General features: G+C 35.8%; 1 protein-coding gene across 7 annotated transcripts in view; it reads right to left on the reverse strand.

Moving 5' to 3' along the window:
* The window catches only part of ORC2 (origin recognition complex subunit 2), a 57,308-nt gene that overhangs the window by 29,050 nt on the left and 7,974 nt on the right, over positions 1-20,284 (reverse strand). For all 7 annotated transcript variants that reach the window (XM_072617242.1, XM_072617248.1, XM_072617244.1 and 4 more), the window contains 4 exons: positions 19,617-19,709; positions 18,781-18,812; positions 6,674-6,731; positions 3,308-3,501 (listed from right to left, as the gene is read on the reverse strand). In XM_072617242.1, the coding sequence (XP_072473343.1) occupies positions 3,308-3,501; positions 6,674-6,731; positions 18,781-18,812; positions 19,617-19,709 (377 nt within the window). The remainder of the gene's footprint in view (positions 1-3,307; positions 3,502-6,673; positions 6,732-18,780; positions 18,813-19,616; positions 19,710-20,284) is intronic.

A 20,284-nucleotide genomic window follows, 5' to 3' on the forward strand; every position in this document is an offset into this window, starting at 1 on the left:
CTATCCTTCATTCTCATTATGTGACTGGCATCTTTTTTAATGGTCATATATTTCTGTGATGACAACTCCTACAGTCTTTTCATTATTCTTTGTATGATTCTTCAGAGATATACTATTTTGTGATCTGTGGCCATAAAATATTACTGGAAAAATAACAATTTTTAGAAAGAATAGCCACAGAAAGATCAAAGAAGTTAAAGACCTCTAAGAACAAAAACATTTATAGTGACCTTTTCATGGTAGCAAGGAACTGGAAATTAAGAGGGTGCTCATCAATTGGGGAATAGCTGAACAAATTATGGCAAATGAACAATAAGATTATTTCATCGTAAGAATAATTACAAAAGGGAAAGTGTTTCAGAGAAACCTGGGAAGACTTTCAAGAAATGATGCAAAGTGAGAACCAGAAAAAATTTATACATCATAAAGAAAAACAACTCTGAAAGATTTCGTCACTGTGATCATGACTCCAAAGGACTAACTATGAACCATACTACCCATTACTTAACAGAGGTGAGAGACTCTGGGTACACAATAAGACATATACATTCGTAAACCAATGCAAGAAAAAATTGCTTTGTTGCATAATGCATATTTGTTACAACGATTTTCTTTTTTTTCTGTGGGGGATGTCGGTGGCTAACAAAGGGAAGAGGAAGAGGAGAGTAGTAATGTGGTTGGCAAAAAAGAAGTGAAAAAAAAAAAGAGGGTCATTAAAGCATTTTTAAAATGCATAGGAGAAAACAGAAGGAAGTCCAGAAGGAAACATATACAGGCAAGATAACTTTGAAAATTATGTGTTGAATTTATCACACACTTAAAAAGAAAAGCAAACTATGTAAGAGATTTGCAATTAATATAGAATCCTCTTTTCTTGTTTTACTTTACAAATAGATATGCTTATTTTAGTTGGAAAATTCAGAATTTTTAAAAAGTCTTTTACAAAAAAAACAAAACAAAACACAGGGCTCTGTTTTAGGGATAATGCTGGAGTAGTATTTGCCAGCAAGACAACAGAATGAAAGGTTACAGTGAAGGGGTACAGTGATATATTCAATAATGTGACAAAAATAAAAAGGCATCAAGTAAAGAAACAAAAACGTTCTAAACAAATCCAGCAGTTATACACACACTTGAAAAAAGTTAAGAAATGTTCAGACTGAGCAAAAGACTAGTAATCAATAGAAAATAAATGAAAAATTGTGGCAAGGCAACTCCCACAGAAAATCAAAAGTTAAAAAAAAATACTTCAAAAAAGCTAAGGTTTTGTGTTACTATGGTGACTTTTTTGGGGGGAGGCTTAGTCATTATCATCTTATTAATTCTTTTCTTTCTTGAATCAAGCCAGGATGGAGTTCAGATGAGCTGAGCATGAAGGAATTTTTCATTAAAACCCAAATATAAATTTAAAAAAATCTAATCAAATACACTTCAAAAAAATTAAGAAACGCATCAAATTATGGAAAAGAGTAATAATCAGCACAGAAAAACAAAAAAATTGCGGCAAAGCAGCTTCCATAGAAAAATAAAAGTTAAAGTAAAAAGATTATTTCCAAACAGCAAAAGCTGCACCATCTGCCTAAGCCAGGCCTCTTGCCAAGGTTTCTTTAAACTCATTTTGTACTCTTTACTCATTATTTTCCACTGTTTTATGAAGTAATACTACTTATAATCTTCCATTATCCTTTTCCTATCCTTGCATTTATCCTACCCTTTAAGATTTTATAAATCAATTTATATTCTAAGCTAGTGTGACCTTTGACTGACATAACTCTCCTTTGCAAATCCAGTATTTCTAGGATTTAAATCAGTTCTCAATTTAACTGCATTACTGAAATAATGTAAATAAGGGCTGACTCAATGTTTAATGGGTTAAAGGAACCCATTAAAGAAAGGCAGCTGGATGGCACACTGGATAGAGTACAAGATTTGAGCTGAAAAAGACTTCACATACTTAGTTGTATACTTGGGCATGTCACTTAACCTTAATCTGCCCTCAGTTTCCTCATCTGTAAAATGGGGTTAATAACAGTACCCATCACCCAAGGTTATTATGAGGATGAAATGAGATAATATTTATAAAGTATTCTGCAAACCTTAAAGTGTTATATAAATTCCAGCTACATGATGCTGTTTTGTTTTTTTTAATTCAATTTTATTTTATTTTCTGGTCCAGATTTCTCTCCCTGCACTTCTCCCCCTCCCCCATCCATTGAAAATGCAAGAAATACAAAATCCATTACAAATGTGAAATCAAGCAAAACAAATCTCTGCATTCAGCCACATTCCCCCACCCAATCCAAAGAGAGAGGTTTTTTTTTCCCTTGGGGGTAAGGAGGAAGGAGGTGAGAACAAGAGAGAGAAAGAATGTGCTTCATTCTGCATTCTGAGTCCTTCAGCTCTCTATCCAAAAGTGGCCAGCCGATTTTATCAGAAGTCCTTTGGAACTGCGGTGGATTAGTTTGATCAGTCACTAAATCCTTCACAGTTGATTATCTTTACAATGTTGCAGTTCTGGTTCTGCTCACTTCACTTGGCATCAGTTCATGTCTTCCTAAGTTTCTCTAAAATCACTTCCTTCATCATTTCTTATAGCAAAATAGTATTCTATCACATTTATATGCCACCACTTGTTAAGCCATTCTGTAATTGTGGGGTATTCCCTCAGTTTCCAATTTTTTGCCACCACAAAAAGAGCGGCTATAAATGTTTGTATATATAGGTCCTTTTCCTTTTTCTTTCATTTCTTGGGGTTACAGACCTAACAGTAATATTGTGTCAAAATTGTGTACAGTTTTATAGCTTTCTGAGCAATTTTGAGGTTATTGCTAGGATCAGTGCAGTGGATAGGATGCCAGGCCTTAAGTTGGGAAGACTCATCTTTCTTAGTTCATATCTGGCCTCAGATCTTTACTAGCTGTGTGACCCTGGGCAAGTCACTTGACCCTGTTTGCCTCAGTTTCCTCATCTATAAAATGAGTTAAGAGAAAGAAATGGCAAACCACTCCAGTATCTTTGCTGAGAAAACACCAAATGGAGTCACAAAGAACTGGATAAAAGTGAACAGCAACAAAATTCCAAAAAACCTGAAGCTAATTAAAGATACCTATGTGTATTTTTATGTACACTTCCAATTATAAAACTGCTAAAATAAAAAGCATTTAACTGTTAAAGTGGAGTATAGAAGAAACCACCCAGAAAAAGTCCTCTTCTTAAAATCTATATTGTTCTTTGGACTTAGTCTTTGAGAATATAAAAATATTAACAGAAAAATCTCTATTTAAAGCAGAATAGTTTCCCCACTTACTGTTGTGTCTTTTTTCATTTTTTTCGCTGATACTTTTTTGCAAGAAGATGATGAAACTGATCTGTGCTTAGCAATTCTCTTTTGATCCATTAAGACTTCACTTATCTTCTCTCCCTCTTCCCGTTTCATTCCTTTCTCATCTTCTGAGTTTGAATCAGAATATTCACTTTCAGTGTCAGAGGGTATGGTAGAAACTAGGACCAAAAAAAAGAATTGTATGATTTGTGACAACACCAGTAGAAAAGAGTTCTTTCATGTCTGTCCTGGTACCCCAGCACCGAACACAGTGCCTGACATATAGCAGACCCTTCATCAATGCCACTCCCCCAGCTCACTAAACGCCCATGGCTCCCCATTACTCTAATAAACATCAGCTACAAACCCCTCATTTTGGCATTTAAAGCCCTTTACGACCTGTTAAACTTTTCAGGTTTATTATATGTTAATTCTCTTCACACTCTCTGGTCAAAGCAAACTAACCTTACTGCTCCTCACATGACACTCCTATTTTCCTAGACCTGCAATGCACTCCATCACCTCAATCTCTCAGAATTCCTAATTTCCTTGAAAGCTCAGCTCAGATACCATATTCTACAGAAAGCCTTCTTTGACTCTTCCAGGCCCTCCCAATTGTTAATGTCTTCCCCTGCACTCCCCACATTATCTCCTGTTTATTTGTATATATGTATATACACACACTCCTCAGATGGAGTGTTACGACTGCGAGGACAGGATTATTTCATTTTTTTTCTTTTGTATGTCCAAAGCCTAGCAAAATGTGTGGTTCATAGCAGGTACTTAATAAACGCATGCTGACTGAATACATCAATTATGGAGAGGGGTAAACAACAGACAGATATACAAAACAGCCTGTTAAGTATATATTTATGTCGAAACGAATTTTAAGTAGCAATAACCAAAAATCAAGGACCAGTTATTTCACTGGTGTGATAAAATTTGAGTGTAGATAGTTGCAAATGTATCTTTTGCTTGCTTTTGTTGCTTAAAGTCAAGTACTCAATAAACTTTTTTAAAAATAAATTTGTGTTGATTCCTTAGAAATGGATATAGTAGAAGGCAGGAGACAAGCTTTCATTTTTAAAACAAGTATTATCCCTCAATTCATATGTTGTGTTCAATGGATATCCTTCAAAATATTGTCCATCTTTACTATATGAAAGGGAGAAAGAGCAAGACATACTTCAAGGTGAAGAGGATGGAAGTCCCTTTCCCTGAGTTTAAGACATAGCTGAATAAGGAAGAAAAAGATGTAGAATATTTTGGCCATAAATAAAAGTAATGCATCTACATTTTTTTATGGGATAAAAATACAGAATCATTCAGGACTATCTTTGTATGATATTTAAAAGGATAATTTTGATAATCCTACTAAATTCCATAGCTCAAAACAAGACTGTTATGGCACAAAACCTTGAAATCTAAGATCTAGCAGGAGATAAATGCTCTAAACGTTCATTCCACTATTTATAATTTTTAGTCATACAGTGTAGTTTCAGAAAAAACATTTCAGATATAAAATGCATCTTAAATTCATTATTGTCTGAAACAGTTTTCATTATCTTTCCCTCTAAAATCTCTGTAACTTCTACCTTATCAATTATAATGGGCAACACCACCCTTCCAGTCTCTTCTGGACTTGTCCCTCTCACATGTAAACTATTGCCAAGGCCTATCGATTTCATCTCTGCAACATCTCTCAAGTATGCTGCCTTGTCTCCTGACACTGCCACTCCACCAGTACAATCCCTCACAGCCACTGGTAGCACTGCCTGCCTCAAGTCTCTCCCCAATCCAATCCCCAAACCATTCAGCCACTAAAGTGATTTTCTGAAAGTGCAGGTCAGACCATGTCACCACTCTACTTAATAAACTCTGGTGATTCCCTATTATCTCCAGGAACAAACGTAAAATGTTCCGTTTGGAATTCAAAGCCCTTCATAACAAGGCCCCATCCTACCCTTCCAGTCTTCTTACACCTTATTCTCAGACATGTACTTTTCAATCCAGTGACAATGGCCTCCTGCATCTCAGCCCTGAGCTGTCCCTCATGCCTGGAACACTTTCCCTCCTTCATTCCAACTAATGATCTCCTTGGCTTCCATTAAGTGCCAGTTGAAATCCCATCTTCTCCAGCAAGCCTTCCTCATGCCCCTTATTTCCAATGCCTTCTAACTCTGTTAATTATTTCCTACTTATCTGTATAATACTGCTTACTTTGTATATATTTGTTTGCCCGTTGTCTCTTCCATTAGACTGGAAGCTCCTTGAGGGCAGGTACTGTTCTTTTGCCTCTTTTTGTATTCCAGAGCACAGCACATGTAATAGGCACTTCAGAAATGTGCACTCATTGGCTGACTGACAAAATGCTCTCCAGAGGACAGAAAAGATGTCTATTCACTTGGTTTCACTTCCCACCTGGCTGCACTCCTCTGGACTTTAGCATACCCCAGGAACCTCAAGGATCTTCAGTAGCTCCTTCGCCTAGAGTCCCTGTGACTTGGGACAAGGGAGGAAAGTAGCAAGCTCTTCCCACGCCTCCAGCTATCTCTTCCTTTCCTACCTGGCTACACAGGGGGCTCTTCTTGCCCTCCTCCTTCTTCTCTTCTTGTTACCTGCTTTTCATGGGTTGTGTCCCCTATATGGGGTCCTCAAAGAACCATCTTGTGCCTTTCTTTGTGTCCCCAGCACTTAACACTGTGCCTAATACATAAGAAGCACTCAATAAATGTTTACTGACATAAGCAACTTAGTGATACATCACCTATGTAAAACAATGGCACTGCTGTCAAGATGAACAGACTAAAAAGCCCCCATAATTTACTGGATCATCATCAACAAACTCACTGATGCTTATGTGCAAGGAGCTAGGTTATACTGAGGTCACCAGGCTATAGTCTGGGAATACTAAAATTGTATAAGATGATTTCTGTTCTCAAGAAGCTTGTCTTCTATTCGGGGAGATAGGAAACATAGAAACAAAAAGATCAATGATAATACAAGGTCGTGTATGAAAAGGACAAAAATAAGGAATACAGTCACTCAATAAACACTGATTAAGTAGCAACTGTGTGCCAGGCACAGTGCTAAGAACTGAGGATTACATTAGAAAAAGAAAAGAAAGACAGGCCCTATTCTCAAAGAGCTTATAATCTGATGGGGGAAGAAAACACACACAAAAAAAACTGAAAAGTGGGGTGGGGGAAGAGGAGAAAAGAAGAAACAATGCACAACAGGAATAAGAGGAAAGAAGGTAGCTGACACAATTATTTCTAGAGGAAATGGTACTTGAGCCAACATATCAATGCTAACTATTCTTTTTAGTGGGAACTTACACAAAGTACATACCTGTCAGTCTTTTCCTTAGTCTGTAAGGTGTTGATAGAAATTCATTTTTCTCATCACTCTGTAATATTAGGTTAAAAAAAAAAGTTATTTGTCACATAGCTCAAAAACAAGCAAAATATTAATAGTGAAACTATAAGAGAGAATGTTATTTTCTCCCTGAATAAAAAGGCAAAAAGAATAGTAAAACAACTCATGTTTATGTAGCCTTTTGTAGTAAGTAAATAGTCCACGTCACTCCAGAAAGGAAAAGAATGATAACTTCTTTAAGAATAAGATAAGACATCCAACCATTCTGGAGAGCAGTTTGGAACTATGCCCAAAGGGCTACAAAAATGTGCATACCCTTTGACCCAGCAATATCGCTACTAGGCCTCTATCCCCAAGAGATCATAAAAATGGGAAAGTGTCCCACATATACAAAAATATTTATAGCAGCACTCTTTGTGGTGGCCAAAAACTGGAAATCAAGAGGATGCCCATCAATTGGGGAATGGCTGAATAAATTATGGAATATGAATGTAATGGAATACTATTGTGCTATAAGAAATGATGAACAAGAAGACTTCAGAGGCCTGGAAGGACTTATATGACCTGATGCTGAGTGAAAGGAGCAGAACCAGGAGAACTTTGTGCACAGCAACGTCCACAGTGTGCGAGTTTTTTCTGGTAGTCTTGGAACTTTGTAACAACACAAGAACTAAAAAAAAAAAATTCCTAATGGTCTTCTAAAGCAAAATGCCTTCCACACTCAGAGAAAGAACTATGGAATTCATTCACAGAACGTAGCAGATCATTTCTGAGTGTGTGTATTATGTTTTGACTTCTTATACGTTTTCTTCCATTTATTTTAGTTCATCTACACAGCATGACTATAGTGAAAATGTATTCAATAAAAAAGTATGTGTAGATCCTATATGGAGTTGTATGCCTTCTTGGGGAGGGAGGGGGGAAAAAATCTAAGTTTTCTGGTAGCGATTGTAGAACATTAAAAAAAAAGAGTAAGATACAGAATCCAAGAAAATTGGATGAGACACACTGAAGGTGGCATTAAATAATTAAATAAAACAAGAAAGAAAGAAAGAAAAGGAAGAGAGAAAATAAATGCAAAAGAAAAACAAAATACCCTTAAGGTTCCAATTGGGATAAACTACAGTAATGCTTAGACACTAGAGTAAAAAGCATTAGACAAGTATGTTTTAAAAAGATGAAATGCAAGTTAATTGGCACTTTAGGGCTGGAAAAAAGGCGAGCCACAAAGGAAGCTCACTAACTCTGTCCAAAAATTTTCCACAGCGGCACAGGACTCTGGTATAAACCTCTGGACAAACCTTTAAAAGTTGTCCTTCTTAAAGACCCAACCACTCTCCAAGAAAGCAAAGATTCAAATCAGTTTTACTAGTACTCAATGACATTGGCAGTTTGCATTAACCTTTGCAGTTCTCCAAATTGATCCGGGGCTTCTGGCTGACTCTACACTAACTAATTAATAACTAATTCAAATCTTATTCTTGATTTAAAATTCTTAGTGATCATCAGCAAAACTAAAACATAAACAGTAGTTCATGATTCTTTTCTAGAACTTTAAAGTTTGAGACTGCATGGTAGAGAAAGCACTACCACGAAGACCTGTATTCAAATCTTTGCTCTATACTTGTTACTTTTATTTCAGATTACTAAGACTTATCTACAAAGTTATAGAAAGCCATGATCTAGGAATTTTCCACACTTACAAAAATCAGAGACCCTTAAAATAATGATTTTAAAGCATTTAATCACGTTAATTCTATTGATAACTTTAATATCTTTTATTCTGAATTATTTTATGGCATTAGAATTTTGTTACTCCATGTTCTGCCTTTTAGTTATCTTAGCCATACAGCTTTTTCAGTCTTAATGCTTTTATATTTCTAATGATTTTTTGCCTAATGAAAACTTTTATTTGAAATTTTTTTTAAAGTTTGTCCACATTCAGCTACATTTTCCTTTGCCAAAATTTCAGCCACAATTTCTTCAATTGCTCCATTGATAAGCTATGGCCAGGTAAAGCCAAGATGGCAGAGTGAGAAGTACTGCTATGTGCTCGTCTCCATAAGCTCCTCCACACAGATCATTTGCCCAGCTTGGCATAGAGAGACAGACCAGAATTTCAGTGGATACTAGGCTGACTCAGGAGAATGCTACATATCCAGGGACAGTTCCCAGGCCTACACTGGGGAATAACCAGACCCACACCAGAGCTCTACACCAGGGAGAGGTGCCAACTGGACCAAAGGGAATCCCACAATGCTACCACTCTGAACCAACAGACTGACAGTCCACATGACTGACAGAGGCGGAGCTCACCAAGAGTCTGTTCTTGCTCAGACTCATCTTAAGAAAGCAGCCGAAGGATCATGTGAGGACCACCCCCTCCAGAAGTGCACAAAGCCCAGCCCCAAATCAAGACCAAAATAACCTGGACAAATGGGCAAACAAAAAAAGAACACCACCATGAGTTATTACGGTAACAGGGACTCTAAAGATACAAATGCAGAAGAGAATGGCTCTAGAATTGTCTATGAGCAATGCCTCAGAAAAGCACAGCAGATGCACAAACACTAGACTAGAATTCCTAGAAGAGATGACACAAGAGTTAATTTTTTTAAAAAATATTCCAAAATGAAATGAGGGTTCTTGGGGGAAAATTTGGAAAAGAATTTGGAAAAGAAATGAGAACTATGAAAGGCAGAATTGGAAAGGGAACTAACTAACAACTTGGCAGAAGAGGTACAAAAACTTGCCCAAGCAACAAACTCCCTGAAAATTCAAATAGAAGCTAATAATTTCATGAGGCAACAGGAAATATTAAAAGAAAGTCAAAAAAAAGACTGAAAAAAATGCAAGAAAACATAAGCTACCTGAGAGCATAAATCAACTGATCTGGAAAACAGATGAAGGAGAAAAAAATTTAAGAAACATTAGACTGTCTAAACACCATGACCAAAAAGAGAGCCTAGGAATCTTATTTCAAAAAGTTCTTCAAAGAAAACTGCACAGGTTTCTTAAAACCAAAGGACAAAGGGAAAACAAATAATCCACTGGTCATCTCTTTAACTCCCAGGAACATCATAGCCAAAATCCAGAGCTTCCCAGATAAAGGAAAAATACTGGAAGCAGTTAGAAAGACAGAATTCAAATACCAAGGAGCCAGTATCAATCACATGATTTAGCAGCCACCACTATATAGGAATGGAGAACTTGGAATATGACAGTCCAGAACACAAAAGATATGAGGGCTTTACAGCCAATAACTCTCCCAGCAAAACAGAATATAATCCTAGAAGATGAAAAATTGACCTTTAATGAAATAGAGGACTTCCAAGAATTCCTGATGAAAAAAAAAGGTGGGAAACAGACAAACTTTAAAGTATAAATGCCGGAGTAAAAAGAAACAAAAAAAAAATATGAATGAGGTATTGGCATAGAAAGGTGGAAAGGGAAGATCTTGGCTGATTAAAACAAAACTTGAAAAAAAAATTGAGAAAGAAAGAAAATTGCGATCTCTGATCAACACAGTGACCAACCACAATTCCTAAGGACTCCAGGATGAAACATCCTGGACACCTCCAGACAGAGAGGTAATGGACGCAGAGAATAGTTTGAGACATATTTTTTCCTTAGGAAAGCCAAAGAGAAATTTTGTTTTGCTTGACTATGTGTGTTTGTAACAGAGGTTTTGTTTTTCTTGCTGAAAAAAATCTGGGCAACAGCAGGGGGAAGGAGAGACACATTAAACAGAAGAAAACAAAACAAAATTTAATTTTAAAAAATAAGCTATGGCCAATGACAGAGATGGTTTTGCAACTTGGGAAACTCTTACTGAACACCTTAAACTAACACTATTTTTCTATGATCATATGAACTATATTACCTCTTAAAAGATGTTCTGATGAAAAATATGACCAAGTTAGAAAAAAATTGAGTAATTTTACCCAACACCTCAAAATGAGGGATGAAAGGGGGAAAAAAATAGATACATACACACACAGTTACTCCATTGCAAAACCTCTATTGTCTCTGTAGTCCTCTTATAATGGCATTGGGGGGGCGGGGATACAAAAAAATTTGCCAAACACCAATGAAGACAACTGGAATTAGCTTACCCTTAAAAGAAATCCTGGGATTGAATATCTGAACCATGCAAAACTAGATCTTTAGTATAATACCACTAAACAGATAGCAGCTAGTTTAAACAATGCTTTAAGGTTTGCAAATATATTTTATCCTCACAATACTGGAAGATAGGTGTTATCCTCTACATTTTACAGATGAGGAAAATGATGTAGGCAGAAGTTAAATATCTTAACCAGCAATAGACACCTAGCAAACGTCTGGGGCCATTCTTAAATTCAGGTCTTTCTGATTCCAGGTTCAGCAGTGGAACAATTCACCTACCAGTTTTCTGAATTGGCAAACATACTAAAACAAAACTTCCTCTTGAGTATGTAGCTAAATATTTTATGTAACCAACTCACCACAAAGGCCTCCAGCTGTTTCATGGAGAGATGCAGTTTACATCTTCTTCCACAGCCAAGAAAGTCAGCAAGGGAAGAGAGAGAGAGCCCTCAAGACTATTTAAAGGATTCTCTGACTTGTAAGCTCCAGCCCTGACTAAACTATTCACAACCCTGGGGCAACACCTATTATACAAAAACAGAATTCTGTCTTCTCAACATTTAAGAAGGGCAATTAACAAGATCCGAGTAATTACTACTGAATCCTGCTTGTACTTTGTTGGCGAGGAAGACCATGCCATCAGAGAAATGATGACATGACTTGCACTTGACTTTGTTTTGAGTGAGGGAGGGCTGTGCAGGTAGCCAGCCTCACTTCTCCTCCAGAGCCATCTGAATCCAATAACCTGATATTCCTCAAGATCACTGGGGACGACCCAGGATGCACTGGGAGACAGGTCTTTGCAGATACTTAGGGTGAGGCAATGAGCATTCACTGAATAAGCCTGTTTAAGAAGGAGCCAGGGCATGGCCCCTTTAATGAGATCAAGAAAAACTAAGACATCATCAGGCTGGGGGGGAAACAGCAACAGTTGCTGTTGTTAATCACTCTAAAGCTATGGGTGTCCAGGAGCCCTTGGCAGGGGCCCCTTGGGGTCCCAGTTTCAGAGTGTAGTAGGTTTAAGGTTTTGGGAGAGGACAGGGGAAAGGAAAGGGGAGGGGAGAGAAGGGGAGGAGAGGAATTACTACTGAATACGTTTTTTTGGAAGTATTCTCTAACTTTTATGTGCCAAACATTCACAGAATAAGTCAGAAAATTGGGGAAAATCCAAAATCACCATCTACTTTAAAATGTTATTTTTTAGAAGGCAAACAAACAACATCATGTAATGAGTGGACAGAATGCTAGACTTGGAATCAGGAAGACCTTGGTTCAACTCCTCCCTCTGACCTTCTAAGTTGGAGGTATGGAATAGTGGAAAGAGAACTGAATCTATCTAGAATAAAGAGAACTAAGCTTGAACCAAGGCCTACCAATTACCAGCTAGGTAATAATGTCCACATAGTAGACCATTTCCTATCTCTTCCTGTTTCCCTAAGTACAAAGTAAATGACTCAAAGTAGATAATCTGAAGTTCCTTTTAACTTCAAATCTAAGTTACTTACTCTCTGTGCCTCAGTCCCAGATGGATTCAATCACATTCCCTCTTCAGTCTTTCCCTTCACTACTGGTTATGACCTAGTTCTCCTACTACCAATCTCCATGTGTGTTGGCAGGAGTCATGGCAGTGGCCATGATTTACTCAGCAGATGCAACACTGCAAAATCACTGGTGCCAACAATAAAAGACACCTTGTTTCTGCTTTGGCAGCTTCAATGCAGAAAAATTAGGTGAGATTTACAGTTCTTTGACAGAGGTGATACCTATGGACCACAAAGGTGAAGCAATCATGATCTTAATAACCACAACAAAAAGGTTATATGGCAGCTAGGTGGCCCAATGGATAGAGCACCAGACCTGAAGTCTGGAAGACTCATCCTGCTGAGTTCAAATGTGACCCGAAGCAAGTCATCTAATTCTTCGTGCCTCCATTCCTCATTTGTAAAACGAGCTGGAGAAGGAAATGGCAAACTACTCCAGCATCCTTGCCAAGAAAACTCCAAACATGGTCACCAAGAGTTAGGTATGACAGAAACACCCGAACAACAAAAAGTCATATGGCATATTTTTATTTTACTTCAATTAATTCTTGCAAAATTTCTCTTCTTTGTAGTGATAATATAGTTATTTGTTCACAGCAACCTCAAGAAGCACCTCAACTTTATTAAATATTGTAAAAAGAAATATCTTTAAATACCAATATAAAAAAAAATTTCAAGGAAAAAATTAAGCTATTTCCAACAGGTTAAACTAGTTTTTAATATTCAATTTTTTTTTCAGTTCTGAATTCTCTCCTTCCCACTCACTGAGGAAGAAAAACAAAATCCATTATAAATATGTATAATCAAAGCAAAACAACTTTATTAACAAAGTAAAAAAAAGTATTCTCTATCACTTCTATTGATCTATCACCTCATTTTTCAACATGAACCCTGTGGAACTGTTGTTGGTTTCATTCTAATAAGTTTAATATTCACAAAATTAACAATACAAGGACCAGTCTTACTGGATGAAAATAGATCATTTTCCAAATTAAGAAGACTCATGTAGCTACCATCTAATACTCCTCCTAAATTATTTTTTATGTACTCACAGGTAATTTTCTAAGTAAGCATTAATCTTCAGGACTGCATGTTATTTTTAAAATCAAAACACTGATAGGCTATTATAAACACATGTTTCCAGGGGGTATAAAAAAATCTAAATAAAAATTTTCACTTTCCTAGCGTTTGGACAAATCATGCATCTACTTCTAAGCCACACTCACTAGCCTCACTGAAAGCTAATATTGCTGGTCTCCTATATCAGCAGCTTTCCTGAGCTAGAGAACCTTCTGAATTACCTTTTAAGCTCCTAATATTATACACCTGGATCAATGCAGAAATTCCTTGGTGGGAAGGAAGATTAGCTTCAAAAATTATATTCCTAAAACACAGGTTTCCTCTGCTAAAAAGTTTCAGGAGATCCTTAAGACCTCTAGGATAAAACACGACCTCTGGCAAATTGAGACCTTTTTACAAGCCTTCCATTGTGTTTAGAATACTCTTCCTCCTCATAGCTACCTCAGAGAATCCCTAGTTTCCTTCAACGCATTGTTCAATTGCTTCTTTTTACAAGACACTCTTTTTCAGATCTCCCCAATTGTTTTCCCCAACTTCTCAAAAGTGCTTCATAAGTTTTGCTATGTAGGAACCAAGAAGTAGAATGAATGCAGGAACTTGCCTGAACCAAATTCTCCTCCAAACAATTTTAAAACAGTGTCTCAAAACAAATTCTGGAGAAGCAGAACCAACAAAAGAACAGGGTAAAACAATTTTCTAGTCCAAGACAACTCAGAAATTTAGCAGAAAGAGTCTGTCTCACTGGGGTAAGAGCTCAGCCCAACAAGCTAGCAATAGGCTTTGGGGATGACTGATTTGTAGAAGTAGGGCAGCTTCCAGAGTTTTCAGACTACAGATGATAAAAAGGGTTGGACAACTGGTCAGAAGGAAATTAAAGGGAACCCTTTGCAGGCACTGAGGACAGAACTCTGCTACCTCATCCATACACAGTTCAAGGTCACAGTCCCACGGCAAGGAAGAGTAATAGTAGTAGATGGGACCCTGGTAACATCTGCAGAAAGAGTGCTTATGGCTGCTCACAGATTAGAGCACAGGTCAGGAGAACACCTCTCCTTAGATCATACTATCTTGGAAGAACTGAAAACTTCAAAGATCCCCAGAACTAGCTCTGAAAACTACAGTATCAAAAACCTGAGAACAGGAGAAATGGCCCCTCCACCCAGAAGCAAGGTCTACCTTTAATATAAAGTTAAAATCAGTCCTCAGAACTAGATGTTATTTATAAAATCCCAACACTGATAGACTGGCTATAATGAAGAGTTAATAGTCAAGAAATAAGTTGAAAAATGGGGGGGTGGTAAGAGGCACAAAAAATACTGATGAAAATAACACCTTAAAAAACAGAAATGGCCAAATGGTAAAAGAGACACAAAAATCCACCGAGGAGAAGAACTCCTTAGAAAGTGGAATTGGCCAAATGCAAAAGGATGTACAAAAGTTCACCGAAAAAAATCATTCCATAAAAATTAGAATTGGGCAAGTGGAAGCTAGTGACTCTACAAGGCATGCAGAAACAGTCAAACAAAACCAAAAGAATGAAAAAATAGAAGAAAATGTGAACTTTCTCGATGGAAAAACAACTGACCCAGAAAATAGATCCAGAAAATATCATTTAAGAATTACTGGACTATCTGAAAGTCATGATCAAAAAAAGAGTCAAGACATCATCTTTCAAGTAATGATCAAGGAAAACTGGCTAGATATGCTAGAAATGGAGGGTAGAACAGAAACTGAAAGAATCTTCTAAAAGAGATCCCCAAGTGAAAACTCACAGGAATGTTATAATCAAATTTGAGTTCCCAGGTCAAGAAGAGAATAATGCAAGCAGTCAGAAAGAAACAATTCAAATATCATGAAGCCATAGTCAGGATAACATAAGGTTTAGCAGCTTCTACATTAAAGGATCAGACAGCTTGGAACATGATATGCTGGAAGGCAAAGGAGTTAGGATTACAACCCAAAATTACCTTCCCAGAAAAACTGCGTACAATACTTCAAGGGAAAGTGTGGACACTTAATAAAAGAGAGGATTTCCAAGCATTCCTGATGAAAAGAACAGAGCTGAAGAGAAAAATCTGACTTTCAAAATAAGACTCGAGAAAAGCATAAAAAGGTAAATAGGTAAGAGAAATTGTAATGCATTTAATAAGGTTAAACTGTTTACATTCCTACATGAGAAAATGATACCTATAATTCCTAAGAACTTTATCATTACTAGAGCATTTAGAAGGAGCATGTATAGGCAGAGGGCATGAAATAACTTTTACAATAGAGGGAAAAATGAGGGGTGGGGGGAGTATAGCAGGTAACACTTGAAGCTTACTCTATCAGAATTAGCTCAAAGAGGGAATAATATACACAATCTGTCTTATCTTACTGGGAAGCAGGAGGGGAAGGAAATAAGAGAAGAGGGAGGGCAGGTAAAAGGGACTGTGGACTAGGGGAAGTGGAGATCAGAAGCAAAACACTTTTGAGGAAGGAACAAGATAAAAGGAGAAAGAGAAGGATAAATGGGAAAAAAGCAGGATGGAGGAAAATATACACTAATCATAACTGTAAATGGGATGAATTCACCCATAAAACAGACGATGGCATCAAAGTGGATTATAATGTTATATGTATATTTGATATATCCTTATTTGTTTTCCTTATATATTCATATATTTTCATATTGTTTTCCTCCAGTAGAATGTAAACTCCTTTGAGTTAAGGAACTGTTTTGTATTAATTTATTTCCACTTTAGAATAATAACATTAAAACTAAATTATTTCCTGCTCAATCACACAATTACACATAGATGACTCAACACTTTACTGGTCAATAGCTATACTATAAGCTACTTGAAGACAAAAATGTCTCATTAATCTTTCAATCTCTGCTAATAGCTGATATCATAGTCCTCTTTGAAAACGAAGGACAACACAACACCACCACCCAGTGTGGTATAGTGCACATAGCAGACATTTAATGAATGATAGATCTAATTTTTTAAATTACTCAAAATATTAACTACACTTTTACCCAAATCTCACTTAATAACAAAAGTAATAGCTAATGTTCACACACTTACTTTATATATGCCAGGAATTTTGCAATGTTTATAATTATTATCTAATTTGATCCTTTGAACAACCTAGGGAGGTAAGTGCTATATTCATCACCATTTTACAGATGGGCAAAATAAATTTACCTAATTGAAATTGACCTAATTTATAATTTAAAATCACCTATTCCTTGGCTCCTTACGTCCTCTGTCTGGCCAAAAGCAATAAAAGTTGGACCCTTTACAGAACTATTTCAAACTTCAGATTGAACTGAGATTAAAAGCCTCTGCCCAACTAACTCCATCCGCTGCCACAACATCCAAGGCTCTATTTGTGCTAAGGAAAATCTAGATTATTCTCTTGTTCCCATTTCTCATGACATTTGATTCTACAGTTAAAATTTCATTTAGGACTCAACATTTTTTTCCAGTGACTTCTTTTCTAGTTGAAGGCTGATGATTATCTACAATTATCTTCTGTCTTAGAGCACCTTCTCTGCATTTCCCTCAGTATTCAAATTATTAAGAGTTAATGCATCTTTTTTTATCCAGGAAAAATTGGAGAGACCTTATAGTATGTTCCCTTGCCAACAACAAAAACTCCAATCCACAATTGCCTTTCTCTTTCTTTTTTCAGAATATCAAATACACAGCTCTTTCTATTGGGCATTTGGCTGACATCTTTATAGAACTTTATCAACTACCTCTAAGTCAAATGATCAGATTAAAAACTGCTTTTATTAAAGAACTAGAAGAGGATTAAAAAAAACCCATCCAATCACCACTAACTAAAACATCATTTTTAAGAAGCCTTTAAACACAGCATAAGTTTTTAAACACAGATATACAGTAGTCTTCATAATTATGGTGGTAAATACACAAAGGTTAGGCAAATTTGAAGAAACTATTAAATTCTATAAGATATTAAGGAAAAATCTATTAAGTATCAGGTTAAGTTTTAACAACAATTATAATAAGCATAAACTGCTACAGGATGGCAGGCATAATGACAACAAGGATCTCAGACAACAAGTATCCAAGAAGCTACACTCCATTTTTTAAAGGAAGATTGCAAAGAGATTTTATACATGTAATAATATGCTATGTAGGGTTTCTACCATATGTGAGGAACAGGATTAAAGAAAAGACAACAATAAAATTAATTCCTAAACAATGATCACCACTGCTTTCCTCCAGCAAAATGTAAATTCTCAAGTACAGAGATGGTTTTTTTAATTTTATCTGCCTCTCCAGAGATTTGCATAGGGACTTATAAATAGCTGAGTATATATTTACATCTATACAATGAAGCTAATAAACAAGAATTATTGGAAACAAGTATGAAGTTTAGTGACAAGAGTATTAGATCTAGACTTACTACTTTTGTAACTCTGGACAAGTCATTTAATCTCTCTGGGCCTCTTTCCATATCTGTAAAATTAGGGGGTTAAATCGGGACTTCAGAAGACAGACGATGAAGTGATTCACCTCTTGACAGAGATAATGGACTAGAGATACAGGAAGGAACACCTTTTTAAACTTGGACAAGGTGTGGATTTCTTTCTTGAATAAACTTAATATATTACAAGGGAGAGCTTTTATTTATGGGTTGCAGAGAGTTGGGAAGTTGTAGTATATTAATGAAATATTAAAAAATACACAAAAAAGAGAAATTTAGAAGGGAACATGGACAGACAAGTTCAGTAGTATTGGTACACATATGCCAAATTTCAATATATATATACTATATATAAACATATATGTTTGTATGTGTATATAATACACATACATACTTTTTTTAAAAAAACAAGTTCTACATGAGATTTAGTTTCATATACAATTTTCTATTTCTATACTTACTTATATATTAAAATGTTCATGATTGCTGGTTTTTAAGTTCATAGTCAAAAAAGAAAATTTGAAACAAATGAGGATATTCAACCTCAAACTCAAACAACCTTCAAACTCAATTATGCTATGAGGAAACAGATAAAATAAATGTCTACTTGTTAGGCAGGCCTGGAAAGCTGTTTTCTTCTTTTAATTCTCAGTTCTTTAAACTTAAATCTTAAAAAGCCAGATTAGTAACCTTAAGAAATAAGCTGCAACATACAAGAAACAAACCAAAAATTTACATGAAAACTAGAAACTGGTCAGGCAAACATCAAGATATATATGTTGAGAAAACATAAATCAGTAAGAGAAATGGATTTTTATGTTTACTCAACTTAGTATGAAATACTATTTCAATATGACTCAGTTCATAATGCTCTACTTCACTGCTTACCTTTAACTGGTTTTTGTCTGAAGTGGATTGCTCTATAAAATAAACAAAAAATTAAATTTAACTGAATATTATATTACTTCACATTTTAGCATACGTTTCCAGTTTCATTAAATTTCATTAAGTACTCAAGTGCCAAGTTGTCTAAGTCATTCTTCCTATGAAAGTATATGGCTCTAACTAAATATTAAATTCTCTAACTGCTTCTCAAATTTTTCACTATTAGTTCCACAATTATTCCGATTATATTAATTCACTTATTTCCAATTTTTCTATGACAGAATAAAGAACTACAGCATTTCCTTACTGATAACCGCAAATTATGTTTAGGCTAACTTTAATGCATGATTTAAATACAGTATAAAAAACTCCACAAACAAGTCCCCATCCGTTAAATCAGTATATGAGAAATGAAAATGCCAGTTCTTTAAAACAATTTGTAAAGTATTCTAGAATTTGTTGTTTTTTACCTGAGTTTTACCACTGGTAGGGTTTGACAGGCCTCAAGAAAAGTTGAGTAATTCAGAATGTGACAAGAGGAAATGAAATTTGTTTCATGATTGGTCATACCATAAAGATTTAGTTAATTTAGTTACTATCTACATTTTGCTTCTACTGCTGAATTTTGACTCTGTGTGCATACCCATGCAAAGAGATGGATTTTCATTTCAGAATGGGAAGAAAGAAAAAAAGTGAAAATTTTACTTAGGTCAAAAGGAAAAATGAAAAAAAAAATCCTACATCATAATAAAAGAACATCCAAATAAATGAGAAAAAAATTGCTTCAAAGGTGGTGAAACATATTACCTATATTTTCATTCTAAGGTTCAACTACTTACTTTTGCTACTTTGCGAGGTGCTTGCCATCTTTTCAGCATTCTCCTTAGAAATCAGTGAAACACTTTTCCCTGGTGTTTTTGCTAGTTCATAAGCTGAAAAGAAAAAAACAATATCTATATCCAAAAGAAATATACAAAAACAAGTCAATGAACTACAATAAATTAAACCAGAAAAATGAGCTATATTACACTTACATACAGGGAAGATCTACATATTAGATCTAAACAACTCAAAGAGCTCAAATAAATAGAATCACAGGCACTGTGGCTTACTGGAAAGAGGGTTGGCTTCAAATTCAGGAAGACATGGATTCAAGTTTTACCTCTAACATATACTGGGGCTATATGACCATGGGCAAGTCATTTAACCTCCAAGTACCCCTAGGGGAAAAGAGATAAGTTTTAAAGAAGATGGCAACTTGAGTTGTTAGAGGTAGTTTCCTTACCTGGAAATTCCCTATACGTATGGAATCAATAATCCAATCCCTACCTTCATTATTAAGGACTTCTAAACTTATCCCCATCCCTATGAGAAGATGCATAAGCTCCTTCAAGATCCCTTCTATCATAAACTTCATGTAGCTGAAGGAGGCAATGTGGTCACAATCTTACATCTCTTCTTTCACAAAGAAACTTTGTGAACAAATGCTCTTCACATACTCATTTCC

Source organism: Notamacropus eugenii, chromosome 6, assembly GCF_028372415.1.
Source record: "Notamacropus eugenii isolate mMacEug1 chromosome 6, mMacEug1.pri_v2, whole genome shotgun sequence".
Lineage (NCBI taxonomy): Eukaryota > Metazoa > Chordata > Mammalia > Diprotodontia > Macropodidae > Notamacropus > Notamacropus eugenii.